This window comes from Lygodium microphyllum, chromosome 8 (assembly GCF_053477565.2).
Source record: "Lygodium microphyllum isolate KBCC chromosome 8, Lygodium_microphyllum_v1.1.10, whole genome shotgun sequence".
Classification (NCBI taxonomy): Eukaryota; Viridiplantae; Streptophyta; class Polypodiopsida; order Schizaeales; family Lygodiaceae; genus Lygodium; species Lygodium microphyllum.
Genome location: NC_141142.1, coordinates 152,359,903 through 152,384,845, shown reverse-complemented (window position 1 = coordinate 152,384,845; position 24,943 = coordinate 152,359,903). Strand labels below are relative to the sequence as shown.

General features: G+C 41.0%; 1 protein-coding gene across 5 annotated transcripts; it reads left to right on the top strand.

The window, feature by feature from the left end:
* The first annotated feature begins 209 nt into the window (after positions 1 to 209).
* LOC148033010 (uncharacterized) lies at positions 210 to 13,659 on the top strand. Of its 5 annotated transcripts, none has more exons than XM_087683712.1 (7): positions 210 to 536; positions 1,075 to 1,723; positions 1,888 to 2,190; positions 2,269 to 2,346; positions 2,419 to 2,484; positions 2,564 to 2,629; positions 12,299 to 13,659. In XM_087683712.1, the coding sequence occupies exons 2-7, from the start codon at positions 1,277 to 1,279 to the stop codon at positions 13,214 to 13,216; spliced, it is 1,878 nt and encodes a 625-aa protein (XP_087539838.1). In that variant the 5' UTR covers positions 210 to 536; positions 1,075 to 1,276; the 3' UTR covers positions 13,217 to 13,659. The 5 variants fall into 5 exon arrangements, with proteins under 5 accessions (XP_087539838.1, XP_087539835.1, XP_087539836.1 ...); XM_087683709.1 differs by having other exon boundaries at positions 12,293 to 13,659; XM_087683710.1 differs by having other exon boundaries at positions 1,051 to 1,723; positions 12,293 to 13,659.
* Positions 13,660 to 24,943: the final 11,284 nt, after the last annotated feature.

The window sequence follows — 24,943 nt, the reverse complement described above, 5'->3', positions numbered from 1 at the left end:
CCACGTCACAAGACAAGTGGCGTTGGGCACTCCAAAGCCTGACACGTGGCAAGTCATCTGATAGATGGGGGCCGGACAGAAGGGAGCCAATCAGCAGGTACGTGCGATCTGGGCCGTCCGATAGCGCCATCCGACGGGCGACGCTGCGTCAGCGTCTTTCTCTCACCGAAAAAACTGTCCTCTCCCCACCCCTTTTGCCAACTCGCGGCAGCTTCTCCTCTTCCCTCCTCCTTCCCTCCCTCCCTTCCTTCTACCCCGCATGTGCCCTAGCCTATAGGTCCTAAAGGGCTTCGCCTCACACTCGTCTTCCCTCTCCTTCCTCTCCTCGTCCTCGTCCTCGTCCTCGTCCTCCTCCTGGCTTTTGTCTTCTGCTCTGTGAGAATACGGATGCGGCTCATGGCTTGATCTGACTTGGTCTGCTGCTTCATCGATTGCTCTGCCTGCTTTCCGAAAGGAAGAAGAGTTCATCGGCCTATGTTCCTTTCCTCAAAGATCGAAGACCTGCCGCTGAAAGCGCCCTAACAGTTTGCTTACAGGTCCGTGTATATATATCTGTACGTTTGTCTCTGCGCGCGCGCGCATTTCTGTGCACACACAGACATGCTTGCACATGCACGCCGTCTGCATAATAGCAGAATTAGAAGAACTGTTGTCCTTGGCTGCACCAGAATTAGTAAACCCTGAGACTTGCATCTAATTTTGGCTCGTTCTCCTCATAATTAGGCTAATCCATCTTAGATCAGTCGTGCATTCGTGTGTCCAAGCAGTTGTTGCGGTCATGCCTTTTCCATGGGTATGATTGGTTTCAGAGTATGTATATACATGTGTTCAGGAGCTGATTACAAGGGCCAGAATGATCACTGAGAACATAGTGCCATGTGTGTTTCTTTTTCTTGCACACACAGACATGAATGTGCGTGCACGCAGTCTGCACAACAGCAGAATTAGAAGAACTGTTGTCTTTGGCTGCAACAGAATTAGTAAAGCCTGAGATTTGCATCTAATTTTGCCTTGTCTTCCTAATAATTAGGCTAATCCATCTTAGATCAGTTGTGCATTTGTGTGTCCAAGCAGTTGTTGCGGTCATGCCTTTTCCATGGCTATCATTGGTCTCAGCGTATGTATATACGTGTTCAAAAGCAGGAGCTGATTACAAGGGCCAGAATGATCACTGAGGACAGAGTGCCATGTGACAAGGTGAAGTTGTACACATTTAAGAGTTTGAAGCCCTGTCTATCCAAGAGAAGCTAGGATTTTGCATACAGAGGAGGAACCGATGGGTGCCAAGATGAAGAAGAGTGGAGGTGATGGACAAGACGATGCAGCTGGAAGTTTGCTTGCTAAGTTGGAATTGGATGTGGCTGAGGCCCTGGCAGACTTTTCGCGCATTGCTCATCTTAGGTGTAAACATGAACTTGGGGGTCTGTGCTGGTTTAGTAAACGCAAACGGTCAAAGAGGCAAAACCATGATGAAAGAGCCTCAGGTCATAAGGTCCAGTTCACTGAGGTGACCATAAATCACAATAAAAGTGAAGAAGAAAATATGCTGGAAATTAAAGAATCTGGGAGCAGCACACTCGTACATTGCAGTAGAGAGACATTTCGAGTTGGTCCAAGAGCAGAAAGCCCCAGTTCTCCACTTGAATGTCGAAGCTATATGGTTGAAAGGATGGCTGGAAAGCCTGCTGTTCAAATGGCTTTGCCGTTGGAGCCTGTCCGTAAGGTAGTTGTCCCTACTTACAACAATAAGACTTGTGGTTACAACTTTCTTTGTATCGGAGAAACACATTGAGGTGTAGACCATTTGCTATGTTTATGAATTTTGTCAATTGGCATAAGTTCTGACAATATATTGTCTAATCCATTCCTAAATGTCTGCACCCTTAGATCGAGGAAAACATTATCCAGGCCCCTTATGGCTCTATGGCAGTGGCTCACAAGCTGACAGTCAGGAAGAGGCAAAGAGTGACCACACCTTCAACTCCAGCTTCCTCTGTCAAGGTGGAACCATTGGAGGATCAGGACCTTGCTGCAGAACCTAAGTTAGCATGTTCAGGTCTTGTTGTTTCCAACTCAGTCACGAAGTTGTTTGCAAATTTAGCTCCACAGTTGCTACATGAAGCTAGACAGCTGCAAGCACAGAGCTGCATTGACCAAGGTGTGCTTAGGCCGAGAGCTGCATTGACTGAGGTGTGTATATTTGGGGCTTTGACATTCTGAGAGGACATTTTGAATATTTGAAATCAGCTAACACAGTGATGGCTTCAGGTAGAAAAAGAAGCTCGCAGACTCCGCAGAGTTCAGGCTAACAGAGAATCAGCACGGCAGACCATTCGCAGAAAGCAGGTGGGTCTGCATTCATTGGTATATCAATGTGATATAGAGTTGGCTCTGTTTGACTTTGCTTCATTTTTCCAGATTCTCTGTGAGGAGTTAACGAAAAGAGCAGCCACTCTTGCTGTAGAAAATCATGGCTTGAATCAGGTTAAGTATGGCCAGTATTATGTTCCTGTTATGTGAATGCAATATGACGTACTTCTTATCTGCATTTCCTTCCTTGCAGAGAAAAGAAGTTTTACTACAAGAGCTGTGTTTGTTGAAGGACCAGAATAGACACTTGAAACAACAGGTAAAAAAAAGGGTGTGCTGTATAAGGGAGCCCTTTTTTGTAGATGTCTTATTGTCATATAAGTTGCAGGTCTAGCATGCAAACATTGGGTCTTTTCCTTGAAAGGGTTTATACTTGAATCTTTCAAAAGCGAACTAGTTTGTATGCTTTATCTTATATCTCTTAAGTGCATAATAACGGAGTGTGATGGGCCTTTCATTAATGGAGCAGTCAGTTCTTTGTGCATGTTCAACTTCTCGCAACACTTTTATATGAAGGTACCTTACTCCAAAATGTGAAGCCTTAAAAACCATCGAGAAAACTGCTCGGATGAGCTGCTTAGGTCTGCATTTTCCTCATATCTGTCTCTCTTACATGTATGAATGATGCTATCGACCAAGAGGCAACAAGCAATAATTCATGCTTGCAAAGATGAACGCATTTGCTTTCGACATGCCATTGGTGGTCACTGCAGTGTCAGCTAGGTTCTGTGCATGTTTTACATGGTAGATTCCCTCTTAAACAATTCTGTGTAAATCTTGTAGTTATTTTGGAATGTTAAAATCAGACATTTCCGCTTAATTGGGTTTGAGCTCAGGTATTTTCTATCCAATCCTTGGCCTTTTTTCATGGGGTGTCATTGTTGACTTTATCCAATACATCCAACAAGTGTGTCACACTTCTGGCATCTAATTGAAAAGATAGTTTACATTATCTAGCATATGCAGATACCTTTTATCTTTTGCCTCTTTCAGTACACGTTGCTTTTTTTTTTTTTTTTTTTTTTGGGGTAGCGCTTTGATAAAATACATTCTTTTGCTTTTATGTAAGCCAGTCCAGAGTAAAACATGGCATAATTTGTGTGCTTGCTCCACCATTATGTGAAAATGTAGTAGAAGAAAAAATTGAAATGAGTTGTTTGCAGAAATTGTACAAAGTTTTAAGTTTACATGTCTACCAGTCAAATTAAGAAACATGCTGACTATTTAAGTGGATTAGTAGTAGTTACTTGCATAATTGTATGTTGTGTGTGTATTTAGGCATGTGCCTTAAAGGACTGCTGACCTAGACAAGTAATATAATTGTATATTGTGTGTAGTTAGGCATGTGCCTTAAAGGACTGCTGACCTAGACAAGTAATATATCATTGTCTTCTGCAATGTTAAAAGAGGTATATGAAAATGCAATACACGAGTCAAAAAGTATTGTATTGAAGCAATGAATATCAATTACTATTTGACAATTGTCTTTAAATCATGCCATTTTGGAGCATTAACTTGAGATAAAGCCGTGCATTGTGGGCCTTTGCAAGCACAATCTAGCCTTAATGACTTCTTACAGGGTCACACATTATAACAAATTTTAGCAGAAATTCAAGAAATATGTGAAACATGCCTTTCTTTGGCATGGTTGCCCTTTTATTCTACAACAGGTCCAAATTTGGTTTATCGTAATGTGAATATATGTAAGAAAACTATGTAGAGAATTTGTGAGACCTTTGGAGTTGGGACTAGTGACTCTATGAAGCTATGTGCAGTTTCTTTTTAATGTTGCTTTGGGAAAGCCCTTTTGCTTTTTGTGTCAAAGCTGCATTTTTATGCTTTTGGCCAAAATTTGCTTTAACAATATCTACACTAGTTGGGCAAGGGTCATGTAATTTTCTTTGAGCTAGCTCTCGCTTCAAGAGAGGTAGTGAGGCATAGGAGATGGCCATGGGTTGGTGGGCCAACCAAAGCCTTTGCTATCACTAGGTTGGACACATGGTAGCACCTTGCACTTGTCATGGTGGAGGAGAAAGATGATTACTAGTGGCAAGCACCATTTTGGAAATTCCTAAATCTTGAGTCGGGTGTGCTTTATGAACAAATAATTGTTTTACTTGCTCACTTCTCTCTATTTAGTTGTGTCTTACGTTTGTCCTATTTATAGAATACACCTCTCACTCAAGTTTTTAACTGAATTACACTAGTCATCTATATCCCATCATTCCCTCGTTCATTGTACATCATATAATTCATTGTATATTTATGTTTCGTCCCCACTCCATGTTCCTCTCTTCTTCTTGTTGTTGCATATGTACCTTTTCCTATCATGGTATTAGAGCAGAGGTGGTGGAGATGATCATGATTCATGATGAAGCTTGAGGATGGTATTGTAAGGTTTGAGTTTATAAGTACAAGAGATGCAAATGTGCAAACTATATATACAATTCATGTTTCTTCCCACTCCATTTTCCTCTCTTCTTCTTATTTATTGCATGCACGCTGAATTCTATAGAGGTTGCCGAGGTGATCTTGATTGATGATGAAGCTTGAGGATGGTATTGTACGATTCAAGTTCATAAGTACAAGAGATGCAAATGTGCATTGAAAATTTTTGCATCAACACATGTGCGACCTTGTGCCAAGCTATAGATGATGGTAGGTTGTCAGGGATATTGACTCCTATATGGTTGTCATCTCCCATCTCCACTTTGACTACACTATTTGGGTGGGATAATTTTACCATTAAGCTGCTCAATCTGATTGTAACAGCAATTAAATGTTGCTATACCACTTGTTTGCTGCCTTGGAATGCGTGTCAAGTGAAAGCCTCAAATTTCTTTCTAAAATTTCAAAGAAATGAAGAAATTTGCACCTTACAACTTGAATTTCTATAGTAATGTCACCTCGGGGTGCTTGCTAACGTAAACAGTAGGTGGAATGTACCTTTGATGCGTGCCAGAGCCTCTAGGACAAAAAGCCCCAAATTTCTTGTACAAATGTTGATGAAATTGTGCAATGTCGGCATTTCCAATGAAGACTCGCAAGTGAGATTGCAAATTAGTCAACTTCCCAAAGTTTTTGGTGGAAATGTCAAAGAAATTGTGGAAATTTCTTTGAATTGGTTGTCAATTTGAACTCCGGGAGCGAAAATTAACAAAAGCCCTAAATTTTGGGCGGCATGCGTTGAGATTTGGAAAGAGATGGCCAAAATGGATGGGAAATTGTAGAAATTTTGAAAAAAGTCCAAATTTGAAAATTAGGATTTTTGCAAATTTTAGGGTTTGCAGAAAATCTCAGCAGATGAGAATATGGCGGGAAGAGGTGAGAGAACAGGGTGCGAACCTAAAAACAGTAGTAGCTCCTCTTGTAACCCCCCCCTTGTGTGTTCCATAGGAACCTCTCCTCTCCCTAAATATAAAATTTCATTAATTTCATTTTAAATTTCTTTACTCCCCCCTCTCCCCCCCGTCGACGCCGCCAATTGGCAGGAGGGGGGGGAAGCAAACAAGAAGAAGATGACGATGAAGATGAGGAAGAGGGGTACACGTGTGCCACCTCCCTTCCCTCCACTATCCCTCTCCCAACTCCTCCACCACCTGGGCGGCCCAAAATTGGCCGTCGCTATGCAACAGTTAGGTGGAGGGTGAGGAGAGGGGCACCGTCATCCCCCATACTACTCCTCCTCCTTCCTATAAAGACCCTCCCCTATAGAAAAAAGGTGATACCCTTCTCTTTCCCCCCCCCCCCCCCCCCTCCCACGGCGAACTGGGCAGAGAGAGAGAGAAAGAGAAGAAACTTTTGAAAGTTTTCAAGCTTCCCTCCCCCTTGAGAGGGGTTCCCACGCACTAATTTTGTGAGGCATATAATCAACAAGCCATGTACCAAGGACGCACGCGCAAGAAAAGGTATCCTAGGATGGCTCCCAAGCGAAGATTGCCTCGCGTCGATGGGAATCCCACAAACACCAACGGAGTTACCGGTCGAGGCAGTACCACAAACAACTCGGGTTCGGGTGTAGATAATACATTTCTGAAAAACCAAGTGCTATTGATAATCTTTTCTATGTAGTAAATTATAGATAAAGGAAAAAGATTTGTTATGCTAAAGATCATACTTCCTTGCATTGAAATGATCTTACATTGAAATGGTCTATTGAAATGATCATGTTTTTCCTGCATAGAATTGATTAAATTGGTGCATGTTATTAGAGTTATTTCTACAGAAGTGCAACTTGTAATTCATAGGTCACTCACACTCATAAAATCACGCAACTAACAAAGCTTGCATAAATCCGCACACGAAGAGTGAATAAATGTGTTAAAGTAACTCATAGGAAGAGATAAAAGTTTTCGTCTTTGACTCGTAAAGTTGCTCTCTTAAGATGTATGTGCCAACATCATTTGGTTGTAAGATGCATCTTTAAAAGAATTTTCTAGAATTGAATTAATGTAAGGAATGACATCTCAAGACGTGTTTAGGAAAGATAGCTTGCATCTCCATATTAAGCATGAAGGATTGCACATTGCATAGAAAGCATTTGCTCTCAAGGGTGTTAAATCTTGCATCCTGATTCTCTTGATATAATTTTGATTGGATTGTGTATAGGATGTGGTCTTCATCGTAATTTGTACTAAAGCTAGCTTGTAAGAGGAAAATTTGTTAGGCCATTCTTTCAACGGTAACAAACTAAGAATTCAACCATAAGATAGATCGAAAAACGTTACAAAGTTGAATTAGTTTTAGTCGAACCAACATAAGCAAAGATCAAACCTTGTCAATAACCGGTACTAGATTCAAGAATCTCTCTAGACAAACTTTCTGGGCATGATACCACTTAAATTGACGCATCAAACGTCAAATGAAGGACCCTCTCCACTAATCAAATAATGTACCTAATGCTTGCAATTGGACAATAGCTAATTACAAGGAACTAGGTTACCCCTTACCCTCGCAAGAGGATTGAGCGAAATATTTCCACCATGGAATCCTAAAGGGGGGAAACTCTTAACAGAAGCTGGAGGGGAATTGAAATTCGTAATGGATTCTCAAGAGGGTGGAGTCACCCTCAAACGGTCCTTGTGGATCTTAGATTGGATTATCTAGATCTTACTGAAAACCCAACCCAAGAGCTATAGAACTTAGGAAAAATTTACCATATGGAAATTAATAGGTGTAGCCAATTGGATGTAAGTCTAATTGCGTAAATTCTCGTTCTTAATGCATAAGAATGAGAGATGAAACAAGGGTATTCCCTACTCCCACAGTGGGGCATTGCAGTTGACATCAAGGCAAGAAAAATCCGAAGGTTGAATGCTAAGCGTTCAAAAAGGGACTCCACCTTAGCAGGTGTTTTGAGCCCTCGCTCACATTATTGTTTGTGCTTGTAATTTTAGGAGCACCGTTTGTGAAAGGATTGTTTGACCAAAGCTCTCATAAGAGTCTTGTATAATGAATCAGGTTAAATTCTTGGAGGGGCGTGCCAAGCCACCTCTAGTTGGTCGCCAACCCTATACAAGGGGTTCTAAATAACCGTGACGGGAATGTGGACCGAACCCGCCACGAGAGGTCTCTCTGTGGATTAGTTTGATCGTAGGAGGACGCTTGGGTGCCAGGGGGGGACTCTGAATTCAAACAGTCTACGTGACTTGAGATGGATTCTCGAGGCCCTTGATACTAGTGTAAGGGTGGAATCTTGGAGGAAAAATGAAACATCCTTAGGGATTGCGGGATCGTACAATGGACGGAAACTTGTACTTCAGATGGATTCTCAATATAATAATTACTTTTCCTTGAAAAAAACTTGTCTGATATTGTCTTCGTGTCGGTGCATAAGATTACGTGAAGGAACGTGTATCTAACGAGACTAATCAATGAAGTTGTTTGTATATGTCCTCATTAACGTGCTCTTAGGTAATTAAGAAAACTAAAAAAATATTCCTATCGCCAAGGGAAGTGGATGGGTGCAAATCCTTGATGGATACGCCCAATGGTTGGGTGGTCTTGGTGAGCTGGGAGGCTTCTCGAAAAGTCAATAAAGACATTGATCTTAGGATGTCTAGGTTAGAACCCTGGCTCGTACTGTTTTAGGGGGCTGGAATGGGACTTTGCCCTATGGACAGAGAGGTTGAGTAGTGTATTCCTCTTGATTCCCATTCTCTTTGAACCAAGTGCGGTACGGGTCTGTTGAGATATTGAGCTCCACTCATGATATGCCAGGGTGACCGTTGTGCATTTATGTCACCGACTTGTCAGTTGCAGATGCGGTTGGTACACCGCCCATGAATAATAGCTAGATGACAGCTATCCTTATCTACTCTAGTTTGTGGCTCAGTTAGTATGCCACCTTAGTTAGTTGAGTTTGGTTTGAGACCCATATATAGGGTTCTTCTATTTCTATGTACTTGAGTTCTTTTTGGCTTACACAACTAAGAAGAGGAAAACTGTTTTCAGCCTTCACCCTTGTGTGTATCCCCCCATTGTGCAAGCAAGAAAGCTACAAGTGAGACCTCCTTCCTTCTCTCCCACAATCTTGATAGGGTCTGCTTTGGTTCAGATGTTCTGCTCTAAGTGGATCATTTGAAGACCAACGCTAGAATGACCTATCTGTTAGAACTCCAAAAAACTCAGGTCGATCCTTAGAGGGTTGGCCGATACACTCTGTTGCGAGGAAGACTCGGGAGGTGCTATCTGACTAAACTTGTGACATTCTTTAAGAGTACCAGGCGGCGTCCTTTAGATTTCCCTCCCGATGGGCTACAAAAAACGTGTCAAGGTCTGGACATGTTACTAGCTCCTTGGGCTGCGTGTGAGTTGCATATGGGATTGTGCATAGGGCTGTGCAGAGGCTGAAAACAACAGTAGCTCGTCCTTCTCATCCTCGGGTAGAGAGCTGGTTGACAGCAATAGGACCTTAGGCGGGGTGGCACTGGTTGATGGTGGCTGAATTGAATCCTTGTGTAGAACCTTGCTCTGATACCAAATGTTAGAAAATGACAGCCAACTATGGAGGCGAGAAAAGAGAGAATGAGAATGTGTTGAAACAAAAGAGTAGAGTGTACTTGTTGAAGTGAAAGGATGAGAATGAAAGGTAAAGATAGGTCTAAGATAGGCCTAGCTCTAACTCAACTAGAGTTAATTAACTCTAACTCTAACTCTAAGAGTGTTGGGACAACTTATAATTTTAGTGGTGTTCACACTAAGAACTGAAAAAGAACTAAAGACTAAAACATTGGGCACTGTCTATAGAATTAGCAAATTCTAACATTTGCAATGCAGGGATAATGATTGGTGATGGTCAAAGCAAGGAGATTGCCGTCAAAGGATGAGGAGCCTTTGAGTCCGCAAATGGAGGCCTGAAGACTAACGCCAGCTGTTTTGGAGTGAGTGACGTTGGAGAAGACGGAAGGGCAAGAAACTGAAAACACAAATGTAGCAGCCTCTAATCATGGAAGAGTCACGCCTGATGATTGGAGAGGGGCCAGGAACCAAAACACAAGTGTGTGGAGCCTGGAAAGCTAATGACAGGCTGATGATGCAAACACCATGTGAAGGAGAAGTGTCCACATGCTGCAAACGCAAATCAAGGGACTATGTAGATGATGCCAAGTGAGTGGAGACTGACGCCCGGGGGGAGGAAGCTGTTGCCAATCTAGGGATGTTGACGCTAGGTAGAGATGAGCTGTCACCAACGTGGAGAAGCTGACGCTAGTAGGATGGGCTCCAAATGCAAACTTGATGCTAAAGGTGATAGGGCACTTGAAGAAGATGATGGAAGGAGAGAGGAGAGAGAAGAGACGAAAGTCTCAGAAGAAGTGAGTGTGGTGAAGTGCTGAGAATGGGGGATGTGCCGTATATATAGGCACAAATTGTCTTGAATTGTACCTAGTAAAGTCTCTCATACGGCACTCCAACACCCTCGAAAGCCCCCAGAAAGCCTTTTTGGGGCTGGAAACTGAAACCAAAAATGAGAATGAAGAAGAAAGACTGTACAGAATGATGTGGTTTCTCAATAGGTGTGATTGGCTCCAAGACCTTTGTTCTCAAGAGGGTAAAATCACTATAGGCAACATCTTATCAATGTTCATTAGGGGTGTGGGCACATGGCCATTATTTCCCAATTGTCCACATTTTAGTTCCATAGTGGGACTCGTATGTGTTTCGAGTTTGCGCTTCCATCTTCTCTTAGCTCATGGCTTTACACATGTCAGTACTCAGATTATCTTTATCAATCATGCCATCTTTGCGGCGGATGCCACTTCAAGAGCCATCCCTTGGATAGGTTTTGAAGAACATGGGCTTTATTGACTCCATTCCCCTTCTTTTGTGTAGTGTCCTCATGTCCTCCTCATTGCCTCACCCATCAAGCTACCTTCCATAAAAGTTCCTTTCCATCCCTCACCATTTCCTCTAGCATTTGCCTTGGACCCCTTATCCCTTTAAGAGGGGGATACTAACATGGGTGATGTGGTTGTGGATTCCTCGGGTCTTCTGCTAGTTTCAAAGGGGAATTCCTAGGATGGTGATGAGCTTTTTATTGTTTACCATGTTGACAGGGCCATTACATCATGTAGTGGCTACTTTTCCCTTCTTTGGGCCACCTTTCCTTGCTGCTAGCAGGCCCCTCCCATGCGCTTTGGTCCTTGATATTCATCTTTGTCAAGAGTGCTTTTTGCTGCTTTTGATAGCTCCTCGCTATCATTTGGTCAGACCCATTTGGCTCATCTTTTCCTGAGAGAATACCTCCTATGTGACTTATTCGAGGCCTCTCCATTCCCAATTGCATGTTCTTGCCACCCATTTTCTCGAAATTCCATTTGGAGAGGGGTCTTGTTACTCTATTGGTTTTGTTCTACGATGGACTATGCGGATAATGATATGTTCTGATCTTCCATCGAGTTTTTTGTTTCTTTGTTGTCCAGTTACACCCAAGATCTGAGAGGGGGTGTCAGCAAATGTGTGTTTTTGTATTGTGTTCCATGTTCATCTCCTGTTTGTGAGCCTTAGCTAGAGTTTGGCAAGGACTTTTGAAGCTTTGACAGTGTCTTTGTTTTTCACTCTTTCTTTGTTGATAGTAGTAGCCTTCATTACAGGTTCACTAGGTGCAGGAGGGTGGCAGGCTAGCATTGTATAGATGGCAGCATGGCTTAGCTTTCCCCAACCTCCCTTGGAGGAGGATCTGAGTAATAAGATTCCAAGGGAAGTTGTGGAAGCTTGAAAGTTATATTAACGTCTACGAAAGGCCAAGTTGGCCTATGAGACCAAAACGTTACATACAAAATGTCTGGGAAACTTTCCAGGTCCCAGTAATACCATCTAATGCTATGATAAACTAATTGAGTAGGTACAAAATGGTATACAGGCTGGGTACAATTCATATGTGTTCCAAGTATGGCGTGGAACTGCTCATGGAGCTTGGTCATCCTAAAATGTCCCGCATGGGTCTATCTAACATCGAGAGGCTGAATTGGCAGGGCAGGGCCCTCCGGGGGCGGTGTAGTATCCCTTGTATCCTTGACACGTGCCTCCTGTGGGGGCCAGTTGGGCGTGGGCTGGGCTTGCTTCTTGCCGTAGAGAGAGAGAGAGAGAGAGAGAGAGAGAGAGAGTATGATGAGTTTGACACATTTTTATTAATGATTATGATGAGTTGTTGAAGGAAATACAAGTCCAGAAATTTCAAGTAAAGCTGCAAAATGTATGGGGGTTTATTTTCCCTTTCACAAGTTTATGCAAGAATGTTAAATGCTTAATGGAAAACTTGAAACTATTGAGAGAGAGAGAGAGAGAGAGAGAGAGAGAGAGATAATTAATACAATTACCTTTTACGAAAAAAAGAGAGAGAGAGAGAGAGAGAGATTGATTGATTATAACTTTTACGAAAAAAAAAAGATTGATTATAACTGTGACCAGTGTTGTTTCTTAGTTGCAGTTGAACATGGAATCTTCTGGCAGATCACCTCAACCATTAGCTTCTTCATCTCCGTCAGAATCACCCCTGCGACCAGAATCAATTGGTTTGACTGCACATACTTCTCAGGCTTCATCTCCAACTTTGTTGCCTGTCAAGGAGACTGTAGGAAATGAGGCTGACAGTGAAGACTTTAAAGATGAGGTGAAGCATCAGGCACTGGCCTCTTGGGGCCTGCTGGCATCAGGCAGAGAGACAGCAGGGAATCAGGCTTGTGGTGAAGACAGTAAAAATGAGGTGAAACATTGTGCATTTACCTCTTGGGGCCTGCTGTCATTGGGCTCACATGGAAGCAATGGAGTCTCTATGACTCCAATTGCAGAACAGAAAACTGTAGGAACTTCAAACCAGTGCTGGTCTCAGTTGGCACCTGCTGCTGAGGGGGGAGGCAGCTTGCCTGTAGTGAAAGGAGAGGCAAAATGCAGCCTTCTGAGTATGACAGGGGCAGATTCATCAGTCTTTGGCTGCGATTCTGATGTAGTTGAAAGAGATAATCAGGCTGATTGCATAAGCAGGAAAGGTAGTTGCTTCACTGGCAATGCAGCTTTTGTGCCTCAGCAGCACGCTGTTTATGCAGCAGCATCAGGCTTACCTGTATCAGCTTCCAGACATAATTCCAAGGTCCTTCATTTGAAAAATGCAAGCACCTCATCGGTTGGTTCTGGCAGATTTAGTGCAAATCCTCAACTTGCCTCACTTAGCTGCTACAGTATGCCCCTAAGGTCAGACATGAGTTTTGATGGATCTCTGCAGACTTACTTACATATGGAAAGGAGGAGCTCTGCTGCAGCTATGGCTGCAGCTGAGGCCAGGAGGAGGAGGAAAGAACTCACACGCATGAAGCTGCTGCAGGCACGGGCTTGCAGGTTACAGTGCTGATGGATTGAAGAATCCAACAGCCAGATTTCTTTCAACCATTCATTCTTTCGTTTCCCAACATTTTTTGTGTTCATCCAGGTGAATGGAATAGGCTACATAGTAAGCAACCAATCATATATACCACATGTGCTAAACATTTATATCTAATAGAGAGGTGCTTGTCCGGTAATCTGTGCTACTGTGGAACTGATGACAAAGCACCATACAAGCTTTGCGGATTTATAATTCTATGTAAATAGGGAAATTATTTCCATGTGTACGCAGCCTAAACATTTTAAGCAGGTTGCTCTAACCTGATGCGTTCACTTCTTTGTTCCTGTAGCAGCTCAGCTGATTTATTTATTAATGGATGTATTTTTGGATTTGTCTCTCTTTAATTGGACATTACACTTTTCCAGGCGTGTTCATTGTAGAGGCTCATTTTTTCTAGTGAATTAGCTAATGATTTCAAAAGAGGCTGTTACTAGTGGTTAGAGTTTTTTTTTCTGGGTCAGTGAGTGGTTCACAAATTTTCAACAAATAACTTTGTTCATGGTGGGCATAATTTTCCTTTCCAAACTGTGCAATTAATTTTTGTCTGAGCAAAATGCTAGCCTACAATGCAATGGTTAGCATGCTCTTTGTTTCCTTCTGAACCTGTAAAGATATGATAGTCTGAAGTTATCCTGCTGGAAGTTTTCTTAGGTAAGAGGTTTACATCTAAGTGCATACATTATACAAGAGGTACCTTTCTTTCCTCTTTCAACCTAATGGTTATGATGACGTGGAATTATCTTCTCAGCAGAATGTGGTTAACCACAGGTACTTTCTTTTGTCCAGGTCCAAGATCAGGATGCTGAATTATTATATTTATGTATATGAAACACATTCAGAAACTGGCATCCAAGAAGCAAGATGGTTGTTTGTTATGGGGATTGCATTCCAAAACTGTTGTTCACTCAACCTCTGTTCAAACTTACTAAGCAGCAGCAGTCCAGCTATCATTGTCAATTCAAAGTTTTCTGATTGTGTGGGGGAGAGCAAAGTTCTGATTCACATGATTGGCTGAAGAAAACAGCCAAGTGGACCATCTTAACTTAAACTGGACCACAATCTCAAATTGCGAGGTTTCTTTTTTGACTGCTGCTCAGATGGCCTAGCTTTTCAGGCCTATGTAAAGGGTCAGTCTTGAATGTATATGGAGGGGCTCTGGCACTGCAGATTCCTGTAGTTCTAATTTGAACTTGTCTTACTTCAGGTGGAGGGAGTCAAATTGGCCTATTGAAAGAAGTTAACGGAATGAGCTGGCTGTTTTTTTAGAGGAGGATTTGGTGCCGGTTGCCCAGTGGGGGTAGCAAGTGTTGGGAATGTGGTCAAGAAGGATTTGAACTGATCGTGGTATAGAAAGTGTTGCTTTAAGCGATTTCTTATGTGGATTTCAACCTGTAAGAACTTTTGATAGCACCACAAAGCCAACACATTTGATAGTTTCTTTGTCCTAACACCTTTGAGGCATCTGAAAGGATGTTGATATCACGCACACACACACACACACACACACACACACACACACACACACACAAAAGACAAACAAATGACAACATAATCCCTTCTGAGACGAAGGCACAGTGGCTGCCTTAACTTCAAGTACACTATCAGACATCTACACCTGAAGCCAGTACAAACATAAACTCCCCAACCAGGATACCCAATCCTCTCTCTCTCTCTCTCTCTCACACACACACACACACACACACACACACCCGCACACACACACACACACCCGCCAAGCTCGAGGAAAGACGACATGAAGTCACCCAAAGTGGTGAAGATATTCAAGTATTGTAGCATTGTCACATGCGCCTTTTCGGTGCCTGGATGGACATTAATAACAACTTTTTCTTTTTTCTCTCTCGCTTTCACTTGTCAAGACTACAAGGTCTAACCCCTCACCTTGCCAACCTTCAGCTTCCATACATAGTTCTGTTATCCATACTTACTCACTGTAGCTCATCACCTCACTTTACCCTACTTTTCTCCCTGGAGTAGCAGATCCATCTCCTGATCCTTGCCTCCTCTCCAATGGCTTTGATCTTTGTCTCAATTTTCTCTTCCCCTTCAAATCAGCTACAATCTTCAGCAAGCTATCAAGTGACTTCAAATGCTAGCAAAATGCACAATAGTAGAGAACGAAAGAGGATGCCATGAGCTAGGAAGAAGTTCTACACAAAGAACAAGAAGACATGTCACTCTCGTAGGCAAGTGAGGCCCAAAGGACAGAGCTCTAAGAACTTTGCCAACAATTACCAAAAGGATGGGAGTCAAGAGCTGTTCTTGTTTATACTGGAGGGCATCATCTAAAATTGGCAGAGGTGGGCTGCTTTGTAGTGAATGTAGGGGGTGTGAGGAGGGCGGGAAGGGCTCATCTTCTTTGTAGACATCATAAGCTGAAGAAGGTCCGATGTCCTTGTGAGATACAATGGACCTTCAAAGTGGTAGCAAGTCAGAAACGTCCTGGGTGCCTTTGATGTATTGAGAAAGCCTACTGAGTACCTTGCATTGAGCTTGGATAGGCTCTTACACTGCCTTTGACGTATCGAACAAGCTTCTTGGGTGCCTTACAATTAGCTTGGATGGGTTTGTGTGAAGAGCATGAGAGAAAACATGACCTTCAAAACGTAAACAAGTAGGTGGAGGTATTGAGGTATTAGGAATGCCCCAAAAGTTGGGCAAAGGGCTCCGTGGCAAGGGTTGAACTGATATTCCTTGGGTTGAGCTTTGGATAACGTTTGGATATAATTATATATATCAAACTTTCTCAGCATGCTATTTATTGGTGAACTTATTTAGATCTGTGATGATCGATTTTGGGGTTTGTTTGAATGGTATGCCATGAAAGGGGACTTTTATCCTGTGATGCCATGTTCATATCGAATGATTCTTTCATTCCACCAATGATGGGAGGACGACTTACTTAACATTTGCATGCGTGATGGAAAATAATGTGAATGAACAGAGAATGGAGACTCTGATATATATACTTGCTACTCGGAAACACTAATTTCAAGGACTTTGGGAGTTTGAAGGCCTTTTAGAAATGGGAATTTCAAACCATGTTTTGGTCTATTGAGGTTGGATTGACAGAGAAGGAGGGCTTTATTCAGTCTGGCCTTCCTGAAATTGGCCTTTTTTATTTAATGGCCCAGGTGAGGCCAAGGAGAATGGGTTTACTGAATTGGAAGCTTTCAGATGGAAGTCCCTGAGTGTTTTGAACAGCATTTGCTTCTTCCACCGTCGGGTTCTATAGCATTCGCCTCTACTGCCGCTGGGATACAGCCTTCTCTCGCTCTCTCGCGCGCGCGCTATGGACCCTCCTTTTACTCGAGTGCCAGCCTCCAAAGTCATCGCTGTAGTTTTGCTGCCTTCCACTGCAGTGTTTGCCGCCCTGCCCCTCATCATTGTCACCAGCCCTGCCACGCTTGAGAGAGAGAGAGAGAGAGAGAGAGAGAGAGAGAGAGAGAGAGAGTATAACAAGGACAGCTCTTTAGCAGAAAGTGAACGAGGAAAAGAGAACATTTTGAATTTTGAATTTGGTTTTGGGCCTCTTATGGGCTCGGGAAAGCTTGTGGTGGTTTGGGACATCCTGAAGCTACAATCAAAATAATAAAGTAATATAAAGGATTATTAGGGAAATATCTGTCAGAGAGGATTTTGGTCCTATTCTCATTATCATTCAACTCCATGTTGGAAGGACTGCATTCGGGGTTGTGGTCACTCACTAGACTGCTACTCCTTTGGCCAAGGGAAACAACCTTTATAATCCTTGTGACTGCATCTGATGAGAATTGAAGTCAAGGGAGAGTCGGGATCAATGGTGAGGTGTGTCTTTTTGAGAAGATCTCGGCCGTTGGCACGATGCCAATGAAGTAAACTAAGACTATAAACTAAACTAGGACACCCCCAAGTAAACTTGGACAATCATAAGAGGCAATGATTGGAAACATGGATATGATTCCTGCAAGCAAAATACATACACAAGAACAAATGAATAATAAGTAACTTCTATATTACAGTCTATAAGTGTAGAGGCAATAATTAAGATGATACACAAACTTAAGAGGTTAGAGGTCCATCCTGTTCTATTCCATTTCCCCCTATTTTACATATTTGTTTACATCCTTTCAAGAAGGCCTCTCTCTCAAGGTTGTTACCCTTAGAGTTATCTTTCTTGCTCTTTCTCTACCACGCCATCCTACTAGGTTGCAACAAGGTGTGGCCACATGGAGTGGCTATGACACATCTCCCCTAAAAAGGTGGATATGTTGGTGAATGGAAGAAATAGCAAGTAAGTCCAGGCTTTTAGCATGGGATGGCACGTTTGTGGTTTTAGCAGATTTCTTTTTGGATTTCATCTCTTGTGTGTGCGGTAGGAGGATTGTTTGGCATCCTCTTGGATGCTAGGAACTTTCCTAGGAGTCTTCTTTATTGTTCCTTCTCTCTGTCCTTTTGTGTGTTGGCGATGTGGTGTGGTGGTCCTGGCTCTTGGATTGCGTTGAAGTTTTGTTTGTCGATTGGTTTTTTGCTGTGGTACTCCTCTGTGTTTCTGTGTGGTATTCGTTTGAGTGGGATTTGATGTCTGTCTATTATGGTGCAAGAGTGTTGGTTGTTGTAATCGCTTGCTTCGCAAGTTTATTGTTGGGCATTCAATGATGGTGAAGTGGCATTGTTGCTATTGTTCTTGTGGTCGAGTTCTTTGTGAATATTTGCATTTGATTTGGCTATGTTATCCTGACTTCTTTGTTTTGCTATTGATGTTGTTGTGGCAACTCATTGTCTTGGTTGAAGGGCCTATGATATGGCTTAATTCTTAGGACATGGGATGTTGTTGTGGTGCCCCAGTGTAAATATGTTGCCCGGCATGTGTATTTCCTGAGCTTCTTTGTGATTTTTTGATATGTGCCCAACCACTTGTGGGTAAATGACTCCGACAAGCTTGGTTTTCTAATGGGGAAGTAGATGCTTATGAGATCACCCTTCTTATATTCCTCATGAGCATGTTGTTGGTTGTATTGCTTCTTTTGCCTCATTCGTGCTTGATGTAAGTTATTTTGGATTCTAGCTTGTACGAGGAGCTATTGCTCATAGAGGGTTGCATACCAATCAAGGGCATCAACATGCTTAGGGTCAATGGACATTGTTGACATGTTGAGTGGGAAGATGGGGTCACAAACAAATATTGCTCGAGGTTGACTTTAGTTGAGGCCTAAATTGTAGTTCTGTAAGCATGTGTTACAAATGAAAGTATTTCATCCCATGTATAATCTAGCGGATCTATGTAAGCTGCAACCATTTGCTTTATGGCTTTATTTAATCTCTTTGCAAGGCCATTGGTTTGTGCATGATATGGAGATGTGAACACTTGTTGGATGTCCATGCTTCTTGAAAGTATTGACATTAAATCACTCTTGAACTGCTACCCTTGGTCTAACAAGATTATCCTTGGGCAAGAGTGTTGTAAAATGACCTTCTGCAGCATGAATTTAGTGACAATGTTTTGGAAAAATAGTCTATGACATGCCAATCGATTATTTCAAATTGGCTTATTGTTGTTATTAGTTGCAACTTGCCTTGGTTTTGTGGTGGACTTTTGTATGCTTGACATGTTATGCACTCTCTCCTACATATTGTGCTATTGTCTTTCTTATTAGAGGCCAATGATATCTTTTCCTTAGGGTGTCAAGCACTTTGTGGATTACCAAATGGCTAAACATTTTATGTGTGTGGTGTTAGGGGTAAAGGTGCCTATGCCTAACCACCTGTGTATTCATTATACTGAGAATAGTTGCACACCTATATACACTACAGGTGGTGGGTGCCCATCACTATCACTTCATTCTTTATTCTTTTAGTGACATTTGAATAAGGGAACGCTAGATACACATTGTGAGTGTTGGAGTTTTCACATAGGGTGTCTCACCCTCTTGCTCCATCTCCCATAGCTCTTGCTTTGCTTTTCTTTCGCTTGTTGCTTCCACTTAGACTCTACCTTTCAATTGGTATCAGAGCCAACCATTCGATGAGCTTCTTCATCCTTTGCTTTAGCCTAGATTCAAAGCTTCAACTCAAGGTTTCATGGCAACCATTGTTTCTTCCTCTCGAGGTATGCGTTGAGTCTTTCCTTCTTTCGGCTTGTTTCCAATTTGCTTTACGCTTGTTGAGGAGCTTCCTAAGGCTTAGTTGAGCCTTGTTGAGCGCTTATTGAGTTGAGGAGTAACCACTTTATCCATTTTGTGGATAGAAAGCATGCTCTAGAAGTTGCGGATAGCTATGATAACTTGATAGTACTATCGTATTTTGGTCATAACTTTTGCTACAGTATTGGATTTAGGTGTTCTATAGCTAGAAACAAAGAGCGTGACGAGAGCTATAGATCTGGGTACTCATAGAGTTGATTTTGTGTAGTTTTTTGTTTTCACACAAAACATAACAATTTTGGCTTGGATAAAATATAGCAAATTCTATAATGCATGTTTGATGATTCGAGGATGCTATTTTGGTATCGAATGGTATGGTTATGCTTTTGGGATTGATTTGAGCTTAAAATAGCTTAGATTTCACCGTCATTTTAGTGCTGTAATAACATGGCAATAAGTGTTTATCAATGAAAAGCTTATGCCTAATGCTCATTGATGCTTTATAGGATACTCAATGGATGCACTGCTACTTCAGTTGTTATGTATACTTCGTGATATTCTATGGCATGATGTTGAGCTAAGATTTGAGCTCCATTATATTGATATTGGCTATGGTTATATACCTTGGTTACTTCAATGGCTTACGCAATTGTGGGCTTGAAGAACCTATTGAGTTTTATACCCTTGGCTTATGCTTCATGTATTTTAGATACTTGCATCTCATGTACTTGATATTTTGAGCTTGGATTGCTCATTTGGTATTTGATTTCGTTCCAATGGGAGTTACCTATGCTACTTTGGATGTTCCATAGAGCTTTGGATGTATGTAGTTGAGCTTGAGCTTACTTTATGGGATACTTACTTCATGTACATGCTCTTTTGATATATATTGGATGCAATTATCCTATAGTGGGCTGATTTGATCACTTACTTTTGGACTTGGCACTTATGCCTCTCAGTGTGTTATCAGTGATATTTATATGATTCTAGGTTATGTATTGAGATTTGCTCAACCATTTGGCACTTCTCTTCTCTTTAATCTGGGATCTCCTATGTGTATGATGTTTATGCCCATGACATGTCTGGTTATTGACACACTACAATTGCGATAGCTTTTAGTGCCAGTTGTTCTTATTCTTTCTTTCTTGGTTGCTCACAGTTGGTTATTTATATTTTCAACCACTGGTCTTTGTAGCAGGGGATTGAATTTAAGGACAATCTTTCTCCCTTGTTTTTGCATGCTACATTACCTGAGTTATGAGACACATTTTGTACTGCTATATGTGCAAATATGCTTGCTGATAGGATGAAATTGCAGGATGTAGAGGATGCACTTTTGAATGAAGATATTAATAGAAAGAATGTAGATGCTTTCCGCACCTCTCATGCTTTGACAATTAGAGACAATAATGGTAGGAGCAGTAAATGACTGCCATGAAAGAGACTCTTAGTAGTCTTGTTCTCAATCACACGGATAGTCTCGTAGTAAGTCTCGTGGTTGTAAGTCCGCATTAACTTGCCACTATTCTAGCAAGCAGGGTTATATTTTCCCACAATGCCATAAAATGCATGATGCCATTAAATGCCTTTAAGTGGTTTTGTGACAAGGGGGGTATTAAGCGTCAGATGATTCTCCCGTACTCTCCACCTCAAAATGGTATGGTTGAGCGCATGAATAGGATGATTTAGGAGCGAGTTTGTAGAATGCTCAACCAGATACGCTTATTGCAACACTTTTGGGGTATGACAATTACAACTGTCGTATATTTGATGAATCGATTTCCATATGCTGTTATTGGTTATCACATTGCAGAGGAGATATGGTCTAGAAGACCTCCATCATATGCTCATTAGCGCGTCTTTGGATATGAGGATTTTTGCCACGTTTCCAAGGATAAATGCAATAAGCTAGATCTTAAGTCCATGAAATGCATCTGTCTTGGTTATGGGGATGCAAGTGAGATAGGCTATCGCCTATGGGATCCATAGGCTTAGAAGGTCATTTGCAACCATGATGTTGTTTTCCATGAAGAGAAAATGCTTAAGTAGCTTAAGCAGGTCGTTGAGGTATGTATGGTGATACTTCAAGAGGAGTCTCTTGTTACTGTATAGCCCACTAGACATCATGTAGCATCTAATGCTCTAGTGGCCCAAGACCATGATATTGTTGAGATGGCAAGCTCAACACGTATGGACATTGATGATAGACCGCCTAGTTAGATGGGTCCACACATCTACATAGTACATTATTGGTCATTACGATCCTCACATGGCCATTAAATTATTGGCTATTATATTTAGTTTATTGCACCTACCTACAACTGGTATAGTTATAGTGCCCATCGATTAGTATAATCAGTTATGTATCATTTGACTCATAGACCACTTTCCTTTTATGTCGTATCTTATCTATACTTTGTGTGCATTGTATTGTGTGTAAAAGAAGAAAAAGAAACCAGCAAGAAAATTTTTTGCCCTCCATCTCTCTTCTTGTATTCTTGAGTGAGCTTCCTTTTGTATATACGGTGTGTATTTGGCACATCAGCTCAAGCAAGTCTCCCCACTACGCAATTCTTGACATGGTATTAGAGCGGCACCACTGAGAGAGGCTATTTTTGAAAGCTGAAGTGAAGGAGAAGAAGTAAGGATTTAAGCAAGTAAGCCATGGGAAAGAAGCTCTCCCATATTTCCACTCTTTATCTTGGTGGATAGAGCCTATGGAGGCACCGAAAGCAGGGCATAGAAAAAATCTCATATTGCTATGAGATTTAGTGTACAAGTAGAGCACAATATATTCCACCAAATGGCCCTTTAGGGCTTGTCCACTACTTTTTTGGCCATCTGAGGCCGTTTCATGCCCCATTTAAGACTTGCAAGGTTGGGGATAATAGTTTCAAGATATATTACAATTTTGGTTGTGTCGATGGAAAGTGGATGCACAGATTACATATTCCAAATCGCTAAGTTTTGAGGTGTTTGCCAGGAAGCCAACATAAGTTTGCTATATAAACATATTGTAGATTATATGTACTATTGATTAGTTAGTGAAAGAGACTGTTTGGTGTGTTGCCATGTATTTATTGTAAAAGATTGAAAAAAACTTGCTGTTGTTTTGTATAAATTTTGTGAAAATTGCAGAGAATAGTGGAAACCCCATTATTGAGAAGTTGGACAAGAATAATTATCCATCATGAAAGTTTTGTGTAACAAGCTTCCTTATTGGAAAAGGCCTCTACAAGTTCATTTTAGGTGAAGAAAAGAAGCCAAAGCTAAGTAATTCTGTGACTACAGAAGAATTAAAGGTGCAAAAAGAATTGAATGAAAAAGACAAAAATATGATGTATTGGCTATCTATAGTAATTGACAAAACTATGTTGGGGTATATCAGAAATGCAAACACTTCACATGCAACTTGGACAATTTTTGAGAACACGTTTTTAGCACAAAAGATTCAACTTAAGCAAGAATTAAATACTTTGAAGAAAGGGAAGATGTTTGTAAATGAGTATATTTTGAAAGTGAGAAGCATTGTAGATGCCTTACCTGCTATTGATGCAATGCCTAATGATGATGATCTGGTTTCATCTACTTTGGGCGGCCTTAATAATGAGAAGGCATGAAAATCCCTTGTCATTTTTGTGTATGTACAGAAGCTGTTTCTAGTTTGGGATGAGTTGGTGAATAGGCCCAAGAATTCTACTCAAGTTCAGGAAGGGAACGTAGTAGATCCTCTTCATCAAGAGGCTATAGTATGGGATGCGATGGTAATAAAACGAGGAAAATAAGTTAAATCAACAGTTTGGTGAAATGTAGGTTTCAAGAGGTCGTGGAAACTTTAGAGATAGGGGGAGCTCTAGAGAGGAAGAGGTGGATAGGAGAACAGAGGTTCTAGCAATTTTAGTATTGTTTGTCATTATTATGGTAAAACAAGTCATATTACAACCCATTGTTATACTAAGAAGGATGATATTCACATTGATAAATTATAGCAAGCAAACTATGCATCATCTTCATGAGACAAAATGAAGAAAAAAAAGAGTATTTGTTTGTTTGTAAACTTTACAATGGACAAAGAAAACTTTTGTGGCGTAAGATGAATGCTATTACAAGAAATGGAATATATGATGGTGTATTTTATGTTGATTCAGGTGCATCTAATCATATGACCAGTCATGTTGAATAGTTTGGAAGGATGCAAGATTTACAAAATCCAAGTTATGTGCAAATGGGTGATGATTCATGCCACCTAATTTGACACATTGAAAAAGTTTCCTTGTTCTTACATGATGGCTAAACAAAGAGTTTGTTAGATGTATTACATGTACCATCCATTAAAAAGAATTTAATGTTTGTTAGTCAAATGGTAGAGCAAGGGTTGTAGGTTCAATCTAATGCAAAATGTTGCTTTCTGGAAGATTTTAATGATAAGTGTAGGTTGGTCACTTGTAAAAGGAAGTGGAGTCGACTGTATGTTCACTTTAGATACTGGAATTCTTACTATGAATGTGCTACTATATGTATGTGAAGGTAAAGGATTGGTTGTAGACATTGAAATATGGCACAAATGTATTGAAGATGCAAATGTGTAAATGTTGAAATTAATGTAGTCCAAAGGGTTGATTTAAGGGTTTCTTGTTTTTAGAGTTGCATATTGTCAGAGTTTGTGAAGTATGTCAATTTAGTAAGCAGGCAAGACAACCTTTTTCACATGATAAAGATGTGAGCATGAATATACTTGAGGTTATGCGTACAATGTTTTGGGGTCTACAAAAAAAATATCTCTTGGTGGAGTAGATATTTTATCACATTCATTGATCATTGTTTAAGAAAGTTGTGGTGGGTATATTTCATGAAGGAAAAGAGTAATGTATTTGAGCACCTCAAAACTTTCAAAGTTGTTGTTGAAATAGAAATATGCTTGAAAGTTAAGTGTTTGAGATCAGATGTAGGGGGAGAGTACCTCTCTAATGAGTTCAATGAATTTTTGAGGTCTCATGGGATAAAGAGACAATTTACTTGTAGGTATATTCCACAAGAAAACGAGGTTGCAGAAAGAAAAAAATGGCATATTATAAAAGTTACATGGGTATGGCTGAAAAGAATATGCCAAAATTTTTTTGTTCTAAAGCTATTTATACTACTGTTTATATTATAAACAAAACTCCCACAGTTGCAGTTATGAGAATGACTCCCAAAGAATGCTTTATAGGCAAGAAGCCAGATGTGTCACACTTGAAAGTGTTTCATTGTATTGCGCATATATTCATGTGCCAGATGAGTTGCAAAAAAAGCTTGATCCAAAGGCTGAAAAAAGTATTTCTATTGGATACTCTTTAAAGAAAAAAGAGTATCATTGCTATAATCCTGTCACAAGTGAGTTCAGAGTGAGTAGGGATGTTTGTTTTGATGAGATGAGGAGTTAGTATACATCTAGTAGTGATGCATTGGATGATGGTGATGATCATGATAGTTATGTGAAAAAAGAAAAGCAAGAATCATGGAGCCTTAATGAACTAGAAATACCATCTAATACTACATTTATAGCTAGCCCTTG